Source organism: Delphinapterus leucas, chromosome 14 (assembly GCF_059928025.1).
Source record: "Delphinapterus leucas isolate spDelLeu-1000000601 "Yukka" chromosome 14, BTC_Dleu_Yukka2, whole genome shotgun sequence".
Lineage (NCBI taxonomy): Eukaryota > Metazoa > Chordata > Mammalia > Artiodactyla > Monodontidae > Delphinapterus > Delphinapterus leucas.
The window spans coordinates 29,632,152-29,652,690 of NC_143142.1; the positions used below are offsets into that span (position 1 = coordinate 29,632,152).

At 42.1% G+C, this 20,539-nt stretch overlaps 1 protein-coding gene across 3 annotated transcripts in view; it reads right to left on the minus strand.

The window, feature by feature from the left end:
• The window catches only part of VAPA (VAMP associated protein A), a 38,743-nt gene extending 21,747 nt beyond the window's left edge, over positions 1-16,996 (minus strand). Inside the window, exons 1-2 of one of the 3 annotated variants that reach the window (XM_089894238.1) lie at positions 16,677-16,994; positions 778-849 (exon numbers count right to left, since the gene is read on the minus strand). In XM_089894238.1, coding sequence (XP_089750364.1) covers positions 778-849; positions 16,677-16,755 — 151 coding nt within the window. In that variant the 5' untranslated portion in view covers positions 16,756-16,994. Of the gene's footprint in view, positions 1-777; positions 850-16,676 lie in introns of all 3 variants that reach the window. The other 2 variants (XM_022551165.3, XM_022551164.3) reach the window with 2 other exon arrangements.
• Between the last annotated feature and the right edge of the window lie 3,543 nt (positions 16,997-20,539).

Sequence of the window (20,539 nt, forward strand, 5' to 3'; positions counted from 1 at the left end):
GACTAGGATTTTAACATTAGCATTAAGTATAAATTTATTTTTTAAAGTTTCTTAGTAAAATAACAAAGGAAACATTTTACAAAATTTTAATTTTGAAAAATCCTATATTTTTATAACAATTACGTAAGTTTCAATTCGTAATTTTAAATTCAATTTTTTAAATTTCCCCAATTTTAGAGGAAAGTACCAACTATCCAAAACAAGGTAAAATAACTGATTTTTTAAACTGACTTTCAAAATGACGATGTGTCAATTTTCATCAACATATGAATTCTGAAACAGTACTTACATTTTATATTGCCCAAAAGGGATTATAAATCTTAAATAATAGATTGTGGTCTTTCTAGACATAAAAATGCAAACTACCTAAAGATGAAGATAATATGTCAAAAGAAAAAAATTCCACCAATTCAAAAGCCAAATTCTTTACTGAATATGTTAACCTTATCAGTAAAATGTAAAATTACCTACAATAAAGCCACCTAACAAATGAATTTGAGATTTTCTACTCCACTGTGTCCCTCTAACCAAGCCTCTCACAGTAAAGGTTGCTCCCAGCAGCCAGTTCAGAGTCTGAGCCCATTTTCCTGGTTAAGATGCAAAATCAGCAAGCACTAATGACCACTAGCATAATAACCAGATTTAAGAGCTTGAAGAGGTCTTAGGCAGAAACATCTGTTCCACCTTTGTGGGTCACAGAAACTCTTTAAGAATCTCATGAAAACTATATACTAACCCAGAAAAACATACACAGGCAAATATTCACAACAATTTTACCTTGGGTTTTTCTGGAGGGTGAGGGTGAGATGGGGCGATCTGGGGTGGGGGTGTATCGTGGATTCCTGGAGCCTGCAGGTTAAACAGACCTGATAGAATCTACCCTTACAGGCCCTCAAAAATAGAGGAAAAGTTATGTAATTTATCTGCTACAACACAAGCCTAAATCCAGGGTAATACTGCCACTGTCAGGTACTTCTGTCTGACATTAGGACTGGGTGGTGCTACTGTTGTGGGGGGGGGGGGTTAGAGAGGAACAGGATGTTAGACATTTCACAACACCGGGGTAGATCCATGCAATCAAGTACAGTATTAGGCCCCCATCCCACCAGATCTTCACATACCCCTCCAGAAATCCACACTGGTTAAAAAAAAAAAACCTCTTTCCCAGAAATACATCTATTGTGTAAAACAAGAAACTTTTTTCTCTTTCCCTAAAACTCTGAAAGGTGAGTTCACCATTACAGAAAATTATTCTACCAACAGCAATGTCACTCAGGACACTTAAATTCCTACAAACATCTGGTCCAGTCAGCACACATGTATGGGTGACACACTCACATGATTCTACCCACATGCATAAATATTCTCTTGCCCTTATTTCAAAATGTTAGAGAAAACCCTCTATCAGATAACTCCTCCCTTAACCTCCCTTAAATCCAAACTCATTTATTTAAGTAGGTTACAGGGATCTGGCTAATTCATTAGTCTTCTACTATAGTCATGCCCAAACATTTACACACTGAAATGCATATTTCATCACAAATTCACTTTCTTCTCCTTTATGTTACAGTTAGGGCATTACATTAAAAAATTTTAACTGTGTATGTAATTTTATATATGAATTTCACTTCAGGATGGAAAAATGGGCATTACAAAATATAAAATATCAAAATGGGATATCGTGTCAAATAAGGTTAAAAACCACTGCATTATATCAATAATCTCCTGCTTTACTAACATCTCCTGCAATGCTTAGATGTTTAAACCATTAAGAAAAACAAGTAAATGGTTACCATAAAAAACAGGAGTTAACTTTGCAGGGAGAAAGTACTAGGAGAGCTTTGCAACACACAAGTTCTATTTCTGAACCTGAGCAGTGACTGCAGAGCTACTAACTTCTTGATAATTCTTTAAACTGTACATATTTTTCTTTTACGAAAAACAGTAAAGGTTTTTGTTTTTAAGAAAAGCTGACCCTTGGTGTAAGCTTAAAAAAAAAAACTGAAAGAAAAGTGAAAAGCAGTGTTTTGATGAAAAAGTGAAACATTCGAAGCAACTTATATAGGAAATAAATACTCATGTTTTGAGGATTTCTAAAACTTAATCCCTGTAATTGAAGAAAATCCTGCCATTTGCCCAATATAAATGCTTAGTTTATCATTTAGAAACAATCACTACAACAGTCCATTTTATGATTACTTGATTGTAAACTACTCACCAACCACAGGTACCACCTGATACTTCCTACTTCACAGATGAAATTTCACTGTTTATATGTAAAAATATACCATATAAAACAAAATTCCACACAATACAGATAACATTTACTTGAACTCTTTTACTGAAAAAACAAAATTAAATTTTAAAACTCCACCTTTTAATTACACAGGCTGCCCTCCTTCAATCTCCCACGCCACTTCCTGTCACTAAGTATTCTATCCTAGCTCTACTACATTATCATTCCCAGTAAGCCAAAGTCCTATTCTCAGTCCCAAATTCTAACAGATGGAAATGTAACATACATAAATACGGTCCCTGTATTAAAAAGTTTGGAAAAAACTTGGAACTTCAAAAATGTAGGAAAAGTTTAGGGCAGCTCACCCAGAAGTATGTCTGGTGAGACTAGCCTGACTCCTTTACCTAAATATATATTTCCGGCATGAAACGCTGTATACCTAAAAGTTAGAGCAGGATTTCCCTGGTGGCGAAGTGGTTAAGAATCCACCTGCCAATGCAGGGGACACAGGTTCGAGCCCTGGTCCAAGAAGATCCCACATGCCGCAGGGCAACTAAGCCTGTGCGCCACAACTACTGAGCCTGCGCTCTAGAGCCCGCGAGCCACAGCTAGTGAGCCTGCGTGCCAACTACTGAAACCCGCAGGCCTAGAGCCCGTGCTCTGCAACAAGAGAAGCCACCATAATGAGAAGCCCACGCACCGCAGCGAAGAGTAGCCCCCGTTCGCCGCAACTAGAGAAAGCGCACAGCAACGAAGACCCAACGCAGCCAAAAATAAATAAATTAAAAAAAAATTTAGAGCAATGATTTCCTTTTAAATAGTTCCCCAAACCTCCCACTCTTAAAAGGAACACAATTAAGCTAAAACAGCTAAAAGTAGAACCACTCCGACTAAACAGTTTCTTAAATGGTTATCATATATACCTATTTTGATGTAAACTGCCGTTAAAGTTTTCTTGAAATGCCAGGCTTTGTTAAGTTGCAAAGAAAACTGACTTGGGGAAAATAAGGGGAGAGCACTTGGCTTTTCCCCCAGCATTTTGAAAAACTTCAAAGAAACTGAACAGTGAACAATTATGATTATACACCCATAACCTAGACTCTACAATTAACACTTTGCTGTTACTTACTTTGAGACCTATCAATCTACCTAGCCATCTCTGGCCATCCATCCATCTTATTTTGATGCATTCCAAAGTAACTGAAGACTCCTAAACACCTCAGCATGTATATCAGCTTGAGTTCAACAGTATCTGCTTACTAAGAAGAGAATCAAATTTTATTTCAGGATAAGTGGTCCTGAATATAGCATGGAGCATTTCAGAAATAGAAAAGGCCTCTGGGATGCAGCTCAAGAATAAATAGGCTATGTGCACCAATGTTAACTCATGAACTCCGTAGCATCATTTAGACCAGCAACCCGGAGGTCTGTTGGGAGACAAGTCTCCATGGGTCTCTAGCATTTCTGCACCTTTTGCCAGTGGAGGCCCTGGAGGCTTTCATACAGACTGTCTTTTCAAGGATCTACTACATAGTGAACAGTCTTGCATCTGACTGTTAGCATCTCCCTCGTGAGGAGAGGGCAGGTTTGTTTACTGTCCAGTGTGATAATGCTCAGGTCCTCCTCTGGAAAAAGGTCAGGCAGGTTTCTGTGCAGCCCATCACAAAAGATTCAGAGACCCTAGACTCAAGGTTACTCAGCTATGACACAAACCCACCACGTGGGCAGCACCCACCTGCACCCTTTGTGTTGCCCCCATGGAATCTGAGGGGCAAAGGAAACCAACACAACTATGAAGTTGCTGCCTGCAGTGCCCTGAGAATAACACCCTTTGTCTCTAAACCCAGGAGTCCCATGTCTTCTACAGCACCTTTAACACTGAAGCAGGCTCACCTTTCAGACTCTCCGGTTCTGGACAAGCTCTGAGTTCTTGGCTATGGGGTACAGACTGAGTTAGTGACCTCGGGGGGATAACAGCAGAAAGTGCAATGAACCAAAGCATGCATCTCTGAGGAGAAACAAGGGTGACCATACAACTACCATAGCACAGTGTCCCTACCTCTCTCCCTGCACATCTCACTTCATTATTCGTGTATGTCTTAAATCACCCACTAACTATAAGCTCCCTGAGAAGAAACCAGCTCATCCCTGAATGAACTGGAGTAATTCACACTGGCCTTAACCTGAGTATGGCTAAGCAATCACATGGATTGTTCTTAGTCAACATGCAATAACAACAAAAAATATCAGAAGTAGGGCTTCCCTGGTGGCGCAGTAGTTGAGAGTCCGCCTGCCGATGCAGGGGACGCGGGTTCGTGCCCCGGTCCGGGAGGATCCCACATGCCGCGAAGCGGCTGGGCCGGTGAGCCATGGCCGCTGAGCCTGCACGTCCAGAGCCTGTGCTCCGCAACAGGAGGGGCCACAACAGTGAGAGGCCCGCGTACCGCAAAAAAAAAAAAAAAAAAATCAGAAGTATGTACGTTCTGCTATGACTCTAGGTATTCATAAATCATTTACCCCAGCATGACATTTTCACTCCTCCATCCTATCTGTACTGAAACAGAACAGGTAAAAATCCTAATGAGGCAGGCTGGATGCTCAGCTCAAATATATAAATAATGTAGCTGTAGTGAAGTCAGTGATGACTACTTCAATGTTTCCACAGGTGTTAGCAAATTAACGGCTGCATCGCTGATTAAAGTTTTCCAGTAACAAAGGGTTATGTTGCTGAATATGTCTTGCTACGTTAAGTTAATCACACATCTGAATTATATGCTGTACAGTATACAGAATATCTACTAAGAACTCCCACAGTAATAGTAGCATGGCAGCAGTAGTAAGAGTAAAAATAGTGATAACAGAAGTTTTTACAATCTAGCCTTTACTGGACACTCACCATGTATCAAGAACTTTGCGTGAATTATGTCACTAACCCTAATAACAAGCCTATGAGGCTGATACTTTTATTACTTACCCTCATTTTACAGATGAGTCAACTCTGAGTCAGAAGTTAGAATACTTGTCCAAGGTCAGACAAGCACAAAGCCATGGAGGTGGGAAGTCAGGTCTGCCTCCAGAGCCTGAACTCTCATAAATTCTCTATGTATTTTATGCAAATATCTAAGCTATATTTATTTCCTAATTCATAAGCCATTCCAGGCGGATTTCTGCAGTGTTAAAGCATGAAACTGTAATCAAATCAGTAATATAAGAAAACGATTTTTATTGGATATTTTATTGTATTTCCCTTGGTTCCACAGGATGAATATTTCTGGAAACAAGTATCAAACACCAAGAAAACAGTTTTTATGTTTTACATCAAAGAAAGCCCTAAAACATCTTCATTACAAATTTTAAAGATGAAGTTTCCTTAATTTATTTACTGTATTTTTTTCCCAAACCCACTGAAATCTCAGACTTGAGCGAATGTAAGCTCCATGAAGACTGGGTCTCTGTTCTATTTGCAGCTGTATCCCCAACTGGACAATCCCTGGCATAGTAGGTACTGAATAAATATTATTGTACAAACATTAATGTAAAAATAAACAGAAGACCACTTTCCGGGAAACAAAATGAGTCATTTCTATTCAAGATGGTTTACTTATTAAAGCACTAAACATATCTTTTTATAAGCTTTCATTAACCTTACAAAAGTATGGACCCTGAGATTAATACAAAAGCCAAACTTGCCTATTTTATTTAAACCTTCTACTATTTAAGGAAAGCTTTGATTTCTTAAACTGCTTCACTGCCCTTGTTTATCCACATTACATAATCAACAAAGAATTTCAAAATGTATCATGAAAAAAATGTCCAAAATCCACTTAACATAGTAGTGTGTCATCATTAAAAAAAGAAAAAAAAAAAAAGTTTTCCCACTCCAGGGGCTTAACGTTATAGTTAAAAGTAACCAACAGGCAGGAACCATGTCTTTTCTTTCTTTTTCAACACTTTCAGTTAATGCAGCAGTGTTCTGAGCACAAAGTTAAATACTCATCCGTCACCTTCCTGTGGGGGAGGGGGACGGGCAGGGGGGAGGGGGACGGGGCGGGGGGGCGGGGCGCAGGGGGGATCTGCTATTGATGGTGTAGGTACTGACTTTTGTAAAAAGCATAATGTAAAGCAGAAACTAACACACCATTGTAAAGCAATTATACCTCAATAAAGATGTTAAAAAAAAAAAAAGCATAATGCAGTGTGCTGAGTTAGAGGCTCACAATCTAACACCATCAACAAGGTGACTGACCTTGAGCAAATCATGTCACTTCTCCAGCCCAGTCTAACCCTCCACTCTAGCTCAGTACACAAAACCATCTCTAAGACTCCTCTCAGCCCTCAAAGTATGTGACATTTATAAACAGCTTTACTTACTGCCTTAACTAGAAAACACCTACTACTCCATGGTAACATGGCCGGTAATTCAATCCTAGATGATCACAGCCTCACTGACATTTTGTATAAAGCTACTAAACATTTTAGAAGTACTTTTTCTGACCTTTTGATGCACAGACTGCTCACTCTGACCTAAACAATCTTTGTGACACAGTCCTGAAAACAAGTGGCAGAGTATAAACAACACTGTCTTCACACAGAAATGAAACATTTTGATTTGTAATATTTTTATATAAGTCTTATGTCCTTCCACTGTGTAACTTTCTAGAGAAAAATAAGATGTACACACAAAAAAATTTTTTCATGCTTGCACTCAGGATTAAACATTAAATATGCTTAAATTAACACCTTTGTTAAAACAGAAGCAAGTGTTCCATATCTGAAGAGTTTACTTTTTAAAATCTAGGTAGGCAGGATGGGAAAGAATAAAAGAGAAATGGATATCTTCGGGAGAACCTGAAATAAATGTTTTTAACACCATTTACAGATCTAAAGTTCCTGTTAGATTATAAGCAAAATACTTATAACATGGGAAAATTATCACAATAGTATTAACTAAAAAATATAGGATATAAAAGAGTCATACACATAAAAAATAATCAACTGTTAACAGTGATTATTTAGGGACTTCCCTGGTGGTCCAGTGGGTAAGACTCTGTGCTCCCAATGCAGGGGGACCTGGGTTTGACCCCTGGTCAGGGAACGAGACCCTGCATGCATGCCGCAACTAAGAGTTCACATGCCACAACTAAGAAGTCTGTATGCCGCAACTAAGACCTGGCGCAGCCAAAATAAATAAATAATTTTTTTTTTTTAAAGAAACTGGTTATTTATTGGTGGTAGGACTGAGTAATTTTTATTTGCTTTATACTGTTCTATGCTTTTTCAACTTTCTACATTAAGTATTGATTTTATAATCAGAAGGGACTTTTAAACGTGAATTCATATTACCTTAATTTGTTCAGAAAATCTTTTATTTTTAAAGTGGAGGGGTGGGGACTGAAAAGATGCAGAAAAAGCTATCTTTTGAAGATGCTGTTACTGAGATTTTTGGCAGTAGGAACAGTACTTAGAAAACAAAACCAAGGGATTCATCTTCCCCTATAAGCTATAAAAGTAAAATCTGTTCATAGAGAAAGAAAACACACTCCATGATGCAAAGGTGCTCTATACCTTTAAAGGTATAGCAGTCACTCCAATTCATGTCAGATTATCCAAGTACCAAAATAAAAATATGTATGTATATATATATACACACACACGTGTAAATATATATGGATGAGTAGATATATATGCAAGTATATAGCTACAAAATAAAAGGCTGTCAAAATGTAGGCCCATAAGAAATCTGTCAATTTATATTACAAACTAGTACTTTAAAAGCTCTCTCATATTAACAATTCTTTAACATAACTATTTTTAAAAACGGCCACTGAATCCAATCACATCCTTTAAAAACTTAACCATAAGTAACTAAACATCTCATTCATTTAAACCTGAATTTTGAAAACAGTACCAAATGTTCAAGGTAACTATCCTAGAGAACTCCCCAAATGCCAGAGAAAAGTAGCTAAGCAAACTATGGCATATTGGGACTTCCCTGGTGGCACAGTGGTTAAGAAACCTGTCAATGCAGGGGACACGGGTTCGATCCCTGGTCTGGGAAGATCTCACATGCCACAGACCTAAGCCTCTGCGCCACAACTACTGAGCCTGTGGCTCTAGAACCCGCAAGCCACAACTACTGAGTCCACGTGCCACAACCACTGCAGCCCACGTGGCTAGGGCCCATGCTCCGCAACAAAGAGAAGCCACCGCAATGAGAAGCCCCCGCACCGCAACAAAGAGTAGCCCCTGCTTGCCACAACTAGAGAAAGCCCGTGCGCAGCAATGAAGACCCAATGCAGCCAAAAATAAAATAAAATTTTTTTTAAAAAATAAATTTTAGGGCTTCCCTGGTGGCGCAGTGGCTAAGAGTCTGCCTGCCAATGCAGGGGACGCGGGTTCGTGCCCCGGTCCAGGAGGATCCCACGTGCCACGGAGCGGCTGGGCCCGTGAGCCATGGCCGCTGGGCCTGCGCGTCCGGAGCCTGTGCTCCGCGGCAGGAGACGCCACAACAGTGAGAGGCCCACGTACCGCAAAAAACAAATAAATTTTAAAAAAAACTATGGTATATTAATGACACGGCATCAAAAATGGTATTTATAAAACTTTAAGACATTAGTTGAGGTTATTTTTATAAAGTGAAATGTGTCACAGTCATAAAGTTGAACACAGTCTCATAAATGTGGAAGTCTAATTCTATTTAAGCAAGGCATTTTATTATGAAGAATAAAATCATACTTAAGCATTGATTATAAAGATGAAAGCAATCTCAATGACACAGGACATGAGGTACAGCTGGCCTCACAGAAGGCTGCATTCAAGAGAAACTGATACTGGAACCACAAGACCTCTCTTGCCTGCTTTCCTCTCCCTGTTCTCTCTCAACTGGCTACTTCTGCTTGACATGGCCCAAATCAGCCACTGTCTCCAAGTCTCTGCGACCTTAAAAGTCTAAAACCCATCGTGTTTAAAGAGGAGGCTTCCACACTGTGACTAGCTAATCATCAGTATGTATATATTGGCTGGCCAGCGAGGTGCCCACCACTGAACCCTCAGCACTGTCTGGACGAAGAGGGATCCTGTGAACTTACACGCTGCTCAGACCTACTTGCCTCTAATACAGTCTATGGGCAGGGCCCATTCTCTGAGAAATAAATACCCCAAACTAATCTACCACGCTCTCACAAGAGACCACCAATTGATCCTAACGGTAAGAGCCCAATGAAAACAGATATATGTACAGTTAGTTATAAATTAGATTTGCTTTCAAACAAACATGATTTTCTACTTGTCTTTATATGCCTTGATTTCTGAACTGCTACGGTATAGTTACAGACTTGTTTTCTATTGACCTGATATAACTGTTTTATTATTTAAAAAAAAAGACTTCAACCTGTATAAAAGGCTTAAGTTATTAATAAAAAATAAAACAAAGTATTACAGGTAGGACAAATGAAACTTTTGATATAATCTCCCAAAGTACTGAGTCTAATAACAAAATAATTTTTTTCTCTTACCATTAAAAGCACTGAATGTTCATTGCAGAAATCTTGGAAAACACAGAAAAGTAAAAACATAAAAACAAAAGCATCCTAAAGTAGAGCTAATGACTGCTAACGTTATTTTCTTTCTGATCTTTTCCCTCACACATATTACCATAAATGCACTCATACTTATGCAACTTTTCACGGGAGGGATAAGGCGGTCATCACCAATGAACTTAACATCACTAGAAGTTGGACAACCAGACGTTATCCACACCTGATGCGACACAATTCTATCTATGCAGTATTTTTATCAAAAAAATACTGAAACCTGAATCTTCAAGCCCTTTAATCCAACTCCAAATTTACAGGAACTACATACCAGAAATATCAATACGGGACATTCCACTGGACAACGACCTGGTCTTTTCAACAAGTAAATGGCATAATAAAAAGGAAGTGGTGGAGGCACTGTTAAGATTAAGATGACCTGGGTACAACAGCCACATGCAATGCACAGACTGAACAAACCAACTAAAAACCAGGACTGTAATTGGGAAGATTTCAATAGACGAAATATCAGATTATTGAAGAATTATTTTTGATTTTATTAAGTGACAATGGTGTCATGATTCTGCAAATAAAATTACCTTTTATCAGAAATGCAAGCTCAAGTATTTAGGCTTGAGATGTTAACAGCCAGAATTTGTTTAAAATACTGTAGTAACCCTGCCCCCCAAAAAAACACAGTAAAATACTAATAATCATTAAATTTAAGTATATATGAAATTATTAAATTTAAGAGTATAGAGGTTTCGTTAAGTGTATAGAGGGGTTTTTTCGGTTTTTTTTTTTAAGTGTATAGAGGTTTTTATAAATGTTTGAAAGTTTTCATAAGAAATTTTAAACAGATTAATTTGAGTCACTTTTCAGTTATAATAAACCCAGGAAACAAGCATTTTCAAAAATAACCCCCTCTTGCATTGAATTCTTTTTTTAACAAGAATTTTTCTTTAGTAGTTATACAAAATAATATTACATTTTGTGGTCTGTAAAGTTTAATAAACTGGCAAACATGTAATTTTCTTTTAAACCAACTTTTTATGAAGGAAAGTAGGATCCATCCTATATTAACCACTATCTCCTCTGAAAAACAGTTCTTTGAAGGGTCGGTCAATCAAGATAGAAAAGCAACAAGAAAAAGAGAGTCAGGAAGAGCCTCTGAGAAAATAAAAGGGTCCTTGCTAACAAATTCTCTTCACAGACCATCTCTGCATGGTTAAGGAAGGTCTTACTTAAAGGAAATCTAACAGGTAACTAGTACAGTAAACCAACAACAAAATTACCAACACTAACAATCACAAAATACCAAACTTTGCAGAACTTAACTCAACCAAGGTCTCCCAATTCTTTACATATGTAAAGAGAAAAACTGTGTTTTCCTTTTGCAGGGAAAACTTGTGTCTTCCTTTTGCACTCAACTGTCATATACGTTCACAAACCCTGACAGGCGGACCACCACCCAAGAAATCACCCAGTCCCACTTCTCACTTAACAAATGAAAAAGGTGAAGCATAAAGAATGAACAATGTATCTACTGTTAGTCAGCTCTTAACAAAATACCCTTTTCTGGAACTACAAAACTCTGAAAACACAAGTACCTGAAAAGGCAGATGAAAAACCCTACTGAAAAGAGATCCAAGACAGAAAACATAATTACAGGAGAAATCATCTGAATCTTATTAGTGCAATCAACACTCACTGGACAATCATCCCATGCCAGATCTTGTTATTATGGACATAAAAATAAATGAGCATATCCTCAAGTACTTTACAGTACAGATTGTGAGAGAAAAGTACGTAAACGTAAATACTACACAATGGTGAGTGCTGTAACTGCAGACAAGCACAAGCTCGGACAGTGGCATGAAGAAGGCAGTGACCAAGTGGCCTGGGAAGATCAAAGACAGCACAAGAGGAAGGGGCTCTTGAAGTGGAGAAAGGCTGCCTGACAGGAGGGAGGACAACACTCTGAAAAGAGCACCTGGAGAGGCTTGCAACAGCTGAGAGCGTCTGGGGAGATGGTTTCATATAACCAAAGCTACGGCAGAAGAGAAATGAAGAGGCAGGCGGTGGATGTGGAGCTTTGTCAAGTGCATAATGGGAAAATGGTGCAGGTTCTTCAACCCAGGGAGCAACGGTATCAGGTGTGCATCTTTCAAAGGGTAGTTCTTTCTAGCATGCGTGTAGATGACAGGCCGGAGGGAGGGGATGCTAGAGAAAAGGAGACCAGCTGCTGACCAGTAAGGGAAAGAGAGTCACCTGAAGCAAAGAAATTAGCCAAGCCCAGAGCACTCCTGAGTAACACGCCCATACCGCCAAAGGCCTACAATTCACCTCCTCACGACAACCCTGAAAGGCCCTAAATGTAGCTAACCTGTCCAAGGAGATCAGGACCTTCTTCCCCCACTCCCCCTGGGTAAAACGCACCCGTTCTCACAAGACAGCCAGTGCTTGTTGTCCCCTCTCTCCAGGTGTGTAAGCCAGAAATCAGAGCCTTCAAGACACACTATCCCAGTGCACACACCTAAGAGACCGCCGGGTCTCACCAGCTTTACGGACTTGCACTTTTTGCATCTCCAACACCACCCCACAAGCGGTCACCTCTTGCGTGGAAGCAGCTGCCTAATTCATCTCTCCCTCCCATATTACTCCATATTGCTACCACAAGTGTGTTTCCTTAACTACAAACATGACATCACTCCACTACCTCCACACCTGTACCGTTCTCCCACTTAACATCAATGTAAAAAACCAGTTTGGGATATGCGGAGTTTGAGATGTCTGAGCAACATTCAAATCCAGATGTCAATAAGTAATTAGTATGTATTCCAAAGGTGATTTTAAGTCTGAATTCAACACAGATTTGGGAGTGTACCAATGTGTGCAAAAAGAGAGCAAGCAGGGGAAAGAGAGGCCCTTGAAACAAGGAAGCCTGAACAAGGGAAGTTCAGAGTGAGATAAAGTTGAAACCAAGTCAGAATCTCAGAAACATGAGCATTTAAGAAAAAGGTCACAAATGAGACAGTAAAGAGCAAAGAAGAAAACTAGAAGACAACTGTATCACAGAAGTCAAATGGATCGAGTTTTTAAAAAGACGAACTGTCAATAATGGCAAGTGCCAAAGAGAGGTCAAGGGAGAGAGAAAGTGGCAGTGGTCACTGCAGTAGCAATCAGGAAGCTGTGAGGACAGTGGACAGGAGGAGAGGAACAGGGAGACTGGGAATGTGAACTACTTTTCCAAGAAGTCTGACTGCAGAGGAAATGAAGCACAGGAAGGACAAGTACCACAAGGGGTTGGGAGTCAAGGAAGTATTTTGTTGGCTTATTTGTTTTTAAAATGAAAGACTGAAGTGCATTTTTATGTTTAAAGGAAGAAGCCAGTGGTTGAAAACATGACCAAGAAAATATCTGATGGAACATGGTCTGGGTCATGAAAGACTTTTACCTTAACCAGCAAAAATAGCAGAACAAATAAGCTTAAATATGAGAAGGGTTTTTCTTTCTCAGAGAAGAAAGTGTGGACGTGTGCCGACGAACAGGTGTAACAAGAGGAGACAGCACATCACGGAAGGGCTTGTATGTCACACTAAGAGTTAGGCTTTTATCTGGTGGGCAGTGGAGAGCTCGTTGAAAACTATTAAGGAATGGAGTAATAAGACAACCATGTCCTATTTGGGGGGGTGAGGGGGGGCCGGAATCACCCCAGGGATTTGATGTAGCCACTGTAAAACAGGAGTCATCTGAAATACGTAAAAATGTGCCAAATACCCACCAAGAAGAGGAGTATTCCCCATCCTCACTCAGGCCTCTTCATCGTGATGTGCTGCTATTCAAAGATGCTTTGGCTGACACACTGCAGGTCCCTCGTCACTCAGAGAGCTTAGTTTTCTTTACTGATGTTACTGTTATGGGCCACCTTCAATACAGTGGTTTTGGTCTATTTTCCTCTTTCTCTGATCATTAAGAGGAAGAATACATTCACAATTTATTTTAGCATTTCCTAAACTTTCTTCTCCAAACTCTCCTCTAGAATTACTAACAGGTTGGAAGAATAAAAATGTTGTATAATACAAAGGAAGAAATTTTATAATAGTAAATAAACATTTTAAGGACCCCCCAAAAAAGTCTCTCACATGTAATACCAAATTTCAAATCTGAATTCTAGGTCAAATTACTGCCAGGGCTTAAAAATAGAATTTGAAAATATCTACCTCTTTTTTGTTACTAATGCAACAAAAGAACTACTTTAGAATTCATGACATCATTATAAAAGTATTTTCATATAAACAATTGTATAAAACAATAAACGTCAATAAAATAGAGATATGTGGAAAATCTATTAAACTGCTATCTGCTTCTCCACAATTGTGCAAAGTGATGATAATTCATATCAAGATGACTTTGTTATGCATATAAGAGAAAAATTCACCACCCAATCTCAGAATGATTAAATGACTCACTCTTGGAGAAACCATCTTAATCAAATGTAAAGTCAAACTAATTCAAATAAACCTACCAGCAGGTGACATTTTGCAAAACTATCCTTTAATAGACTTTTACTTAAACTGAAAATTACGGGTAATTCACGGTAGAGTTAAATGACTTTTTATACCACCATCAAATGAAGCATAAAGAGATTGTTGATTCTAACTGAGTCTCCTCACTTAGTGTTGAACTGCTCTTCGGAATACAGACAGCTTTCCATCAGAGCAATCTATTTACCTTTGACTAAAAGAATAACTTTTATTAAGAAGTTCAAATGACACCAAATGTCACCTCCCAATTCATCCTACCCCTCCTCTTTCCCAATCCTCCCCATTACCCCACTTTTAAACGGAAGCACACAGCAACCCACTGGGTATTTAAGTACAAGCCAACCTTCTCTCACATCAGTAAAGGAGCAAACCATTCCCTTGACCAGCCCTCCCCCTTCCCCACTTGAAAGCAAGCTGCTTCCTAAAGCAAGTGGGGAGGAAGGAAGAAGGGGCTTCTTTCCTCATACTTGTTTTGCCTCTGTTACAGCATCTATATGTCTTTTCCATCTAGGAGTTCTTCAAGGGCTGAGATAAAACCTAGCACATTTTACTGTTATTAATTGTATGCTTACTCCATTAAACCAAACTAACTGTGGACCTTTCCTCCACCTTGCTTAGCACTGAATCCCCAAATGTAAGCTGATAGCTGCTGAATAAATTACTCATTGTTGAATACTCTTAATCAAATATAGAGATGACACAAATCTTTTTTTTTAAGATTTTTTTTAAGTCTTTATTGAATTTCTTACAATATTGCTTCTGTTTTATGTTTTTGGGTTTTTGGCAGTGAGGCATGTGGAAACCTAGCTCCCCGACCAGAGATTGAACCCACACCCCCTGCGCTAGAAGGTGAAGTTTTAACCACTAGACCACCAAGGAAGTCCCGGCACAAAGCTTTCACTAGTGTTTGCTAAGTAAATGGCCCAAGTGAATGTGTGTCCCTATAAAATTTCCAGTGAAACTCTTTTTTTTTTAAGTCAACTTGTGTCCAAACTTTAATAGGCCCTGTGAACTACTTTCATCCATAACACAAGAACCTGTTCTATCATCATAGCTAGTAAATCTTCAATACCTGAAATGAGTTAACTATTTGGCAAGTCACTGTGTAGGGTTTTTGGTTGTTTTTGTAACTTGCCTCTTCGCTATTACTAGTGTCTTACTATGGAAACATTACAATAACTTCTCTAAGCAGAAAGCATCAAACTCTGCGAACATTTCCTGACCTAAAACTAGTTTTAACGGCATCCCAGTCCCTTATGGCAACATAAACAGGTTAACCAGAAGAGGAAACTTCCTCTGTAAACTCAGCCTCCCAAAAAATAAAAGCAAAATACTAAAATTCTCGGAAGAACCACACACCATAAAGGTTTACATTAAATTCCTCCACCCTAAGATAATAGCTATTTGAGTTAGGTATTATCTAAATCATTATATTCATGATTCCCCAAAAGTTTTTTTTCCTTTCGCCTAAAACTATGTAAAATCATGCCGCGCACATAAACTTGCTACAATAAAATGCACTAAGCGCCTCTCAAAATATTAATATTTCATGGGGCTGTCTTAAAACCAAATCTTTACCTAACAAGCAGCTCACTGACATTTCCATTCAAAGAAATTCGGAAACGCACTAGAGCTTCCAAAATGAAGGCTTTATACAAAACTCCTCTCATAACGTCGGAATACAACATTTTTAAACTCCTAAACCTATTTAAAGCGTTTCCTATGGAAAACAATCTGTTTTCCTTTCGGACTCAACCTTGGACTACAACGAAGGATTTGATTTAAGCACTAGAGCGGCCACACATCTCACAGGCTCCGTGCTCGGCACAGTCCCTGAATTAACGACAAAATACGGACTCCTGCACAAGCGGATTCGGTCTCCCCGTGACGGGAGCTGGGACGGACCCCGCTTCCCCGCAGGCTCCCCGCACGCCCTCAGCATCCCCAGGAGAAACCCGCCCGAAGCGCTCCCTCGGGCCCAGCAGCCCCCGGAGTCCACGTGCAGGTGTCGCCCCGGCGCAGGTGTCGCCCAGTGCGGAGGACGTCCGGCCGCCTGTCCCCGCTGACGCAGAGCCCGGCCCGCGCCCGGCCGCCCGCCCCACCCCCCCACACACACCCCCACCCGCCCCGCCGCCCACGTCCGGACCCCGCCCCGGCCCGCGGGCCAAGGACGAGGCCGCCGCCGCAGCGAGGCGGCCGCGCGCCGCAAAATGGCGGCGGGCGCGCCGGGCGGGAGGAGGCAAGGGAGCGCGCACCCCCGCGGGCGGGGCCGAGCGCGGGCGGCGGGGGAGGGGGCCCACCGGGCGCGGCCGCCACCTCCCGCCCGCCCGTCCGCCCCTCCCGCCGGCCGCCCCTGCCCACCTTTAAACTTGAGGTCTGTGGGCGGGTCGAGGACCAGAATCTGCTCATGCTTCGCCATGGCCCCGGAGGCGGACGCCATTGGAGACAGCGCAGAGCGGGGGCGCGCCCGCGGCGGGTCGCTGGCTGCGGGCGGGGGGCGGCGGCGGCGGCGGCGGCTGCGGCGCGGCTCGGCCCGACTTGACGCGGGGCCAGCGCTTAGCTCCCGAACCCCACGCCCGCCGCTCTGTCGCCGGCTCGCTGGGCCGCCCGCCCCTCCGCAGCTCCGGGTCTCACAACTGACTCAACCCCACACCAGCCGCGGCGGCCACGCGCACTGCGATCCTCGGCGCCCCACGTGACGCCTCTGCGTGCCTACGTGCGCGCCCCGGCCGCTGTGAGGCCTCGCGCCCGGCCCGCCCTCCATACCGCCCCGCGCGGCCGGCTGCTGCGCCTGCGCACCCCCGGCCCGCCGCGCTCCGAGCCCAACCCAGCTGTCAAGGGAGCGGGTGTCGACGGGATGGAGCTCAGCTCTGGGGCACGGATGTGGCGCGCACGGCAGGGCGAAAAGGCGCAATCCTCGGTCCCGTTTAGCCGTAGTTAGGGTTGCGAGACTGGAGAACCCGCTACGGCAGCGAATTACCATCTCCCAAGCGGGAATGCCTAATAGCAGACGGGGGAGCGGTCAGGCTTTGTTTGACTACAACTCCCAGCATGCTCCGCGCGGGGCGGGGCCTCCGCCGGAGCTGGTCCCCGGTGGTGCTGCGCGGTGCTTGCTGGGAGTTGTAGTACCGGCTGTGAGCGGGCGGGAAGGAGAAGGGTCGACTGGGGTGGGGCGCGCCAACACTCGTTTTGGTTCCCAGCGGGTGTCTCGTTTGCGCTAAAAAAGAAAAACAGCTTCTGGAGACTGACCCGAGGTTCACCTGATTAGAAATATAGAAGATGCCTTGTGGAAAACATGCGTGGATCTGTCAGCGTGCTCCCTAATTCTACCCATCCCTCCGTCGGTAGAACTAAATTCTGTGGCTCTCCAGTCCAAGCTCTCCTCCTTCCTGAATTGTCTCCAGTAATGCAAAAGCCGAAGAGGAAACACGCCTCCTTTAAGAAGCAGACGCGTAGTTGGGGATCTGACGAGGCACACGTTATCAAACTGGAAATAAAAGTCAAAATCTACAACGTTTGTTATCGTATCTGTTCTTAGTTTTGATTGATAATGATAAGCCCAGACCAAAACAGTGTCGCGTTCACATGTTGGCAACGAATTCCAGCTGCAGCATTTACGGTAGCCTGTAGTAAACTGAGTCGAAGGAGAAAAATCCCAACAGCAAAGTTGCTGACCAATCTTTAACGGATTGCCAGGGTAATAGGGGACAAGAACGTGAAAAAAATGAATGTGCCGTAAATAAACCGTTACAGTGCTGCTCAAATTCAAATCCCTAGGAAGCACCACGAAACAAAGGACAAATTGATGCTGCTGCCATGAAGGAGCAGCCCAGTGGGTCTGGAAAACAAATGAGACAAATGGAACCATGGCCTAGGCACGGGCACAAAGTCTACGTTCTCACAGCAGTCCAGCCATCGGAGCCCAGCTGCGAATAGCTCTCCAGAACAGCCAACCTAGCGTTCGTACCAGACTGTGCCAAAGGAGAGCAATGGAAGACCTCGGAGGATGGGAGAGGTTATTACATAGTTTGAAAAGCTTATTCTAAATTTACGTCTCCTTTGAGTTCCTTTTATTCACAAAATTATCCTAAAATTTCAGTTCTCATTAAAGAATACACAAATTCTATGTTTACCAAAAGACGCCTTAAGGTTAAAAAAAAAAGCTGAGGTTGACAATCCCTTCAAGGGATTTGCTCCCACATATGTTTAGTCGTGAACAGACAACCATAAAGCTGTCACAAACTCCTTTTTTTTTTTTTTTACTTGCCTAAGAACTCCTATCCATGGGCAAGTTAGCCTGGCTGGACTGGCTCCTCCACTCCTCCACGGCTAGATGGACTCTTGTCTTCCCAGCAAGCTAACTGGGAGCCCCAGTTAGCGGGCCTAGCATGCTGAGGGCTTTGCCAGCCTCTTCCCTGCGGGGCAATGTTGGCGTGTTCACCGTGAGTTCAGGAGGAAGCCGAAATTGGATGTATTCCAGTTTCCACATCTATATCATTCAGAAACCTCTGCCCATTTCACTTTTTCTCTTTACAGTATCGCTTCAAAAATGGCATAGAGTCTAAACGTATAAGAATCTACAGATCCGGTGGTCTAAGAATACATGAAACTTCTTTGGAATAATTCGCCTATTACTATTTTAGAGCACAGCATACCCTCATTCAATAGTGCACTATTTAAGTGGTTTGTGCTTTGGTATTAATACCTTTTTTCTAACAGTTCCAAGAACTTTACAAACAACACAGCTACTCAGGACAACCTTATAACAGTTAGCAAGTGTTACTTTTGTTGTTAAATATGGAAATGAAAACACAGGTGAGAGCATCTTATGTCAGTAAATAGAGGGGGGAGGAAGGTGGGGGAGGGAAGTTGCACAGTTTTCTACTCTGTGCATTTTTGCTCTTCCCAAAGCCACGAAAAATGACACCCAAAAGTCATTAAGGCAACAATTTTAAATGTAATTGACATCTATTGTTTGGAATGGAGAAACAGCGGCCCAATGTTCATTGCTTTTTTTACATTGATTAATGTGGCTACGTAAAGATCCCTTAATAAGTTATTAGCAAAAAATATACTCAAGCATATACTCTCTAACTCCCAAGTTTTCATGAGTCTAAGAGGTATGAAGTCCTTGAATATTACTTCAGCCTACTTGAATCATGAATAATATTCACCTTTGCACAGATTATCTCTTATGCGTTTGGCAAGAATAATAATTTTAAAAACCCACCAGTCTCCAGTACAAATGGTAACAAAGTACAGCTACCTTCTTCTCCATGGTTAAATATGTTAACCTTTACTCTAGAGGTGGTCTATAATTATGAATTTGTTTATGATCAATCCTCTGTGTCATTCAACTCAGTAAACATTTAAATGAGCGTACCTTCAGCAGACATTCAGGCAGAAGGATACAGAGTTATCTGGGTTCAAGCACCATTTTCTGCTATGTGGTCATAGCAACTTACTTCACCTCTCTGTGCCTGTTCTACATTTGTAAATTGGGAAAGATAACGAAACCTACAACCGAGGTTTGTTGTGAGAATTAAATGAGTTAATACACACGAAGAGCTTAGAATAGTCCCTCGTTCCAGCACTGTTACCTTATCGTTGTTAAATGTTAAATGATTGCTGTGCCCGACATGTGATGGGTGATTCAGTGGTGAGCCAGTAAACATGGTCTCTGCCCTTATAGGCTTACATCCAAGCAAGAGAGACAAACGTGAAATAGCTCCTTTGCAAGTAGGATTCTGTTCTTGGAATAAGTTCGACCAGTGAGTTACACTCCTGGGACATTTAAAAGTGAGACGGAGGCCGGCTTTCTTCCCCTGTCTGTTTTCTGCCGAGGCAGCCGGGAACCTGGAAGCTTTCTGCAGCAGCGTTCCAGCACCCAGTCACTAACTTCCTGTATCCAGAGGCGGTAAGTTGTCTCAGGGTCAGCAGGAGCAGCGGCTCCTGCTTGAGTGCAGCTTCCAGATCCCTGGGTCAGAGGTAGGGCGTGCAGCATGGGAGGGAGCAGCTGCCCTGTGGAGCGGCTCGGTCTGGCCCTGGGAGTCATTCCTGGAAAGCCCGTCCCTCCTCCCCTCCCCAGACCGTGTAAGCACCTAATTCCCCCTGTTGCGTTGCTTCCTGCCTGTGATAATAGAGGGCTGCAGAGAGGGAGGCGTCAGGGAAGCCAGGAGCGGACCAAGAAGGAGGTCAGTGGCGTAGCAATCTGCTCAGCGGTC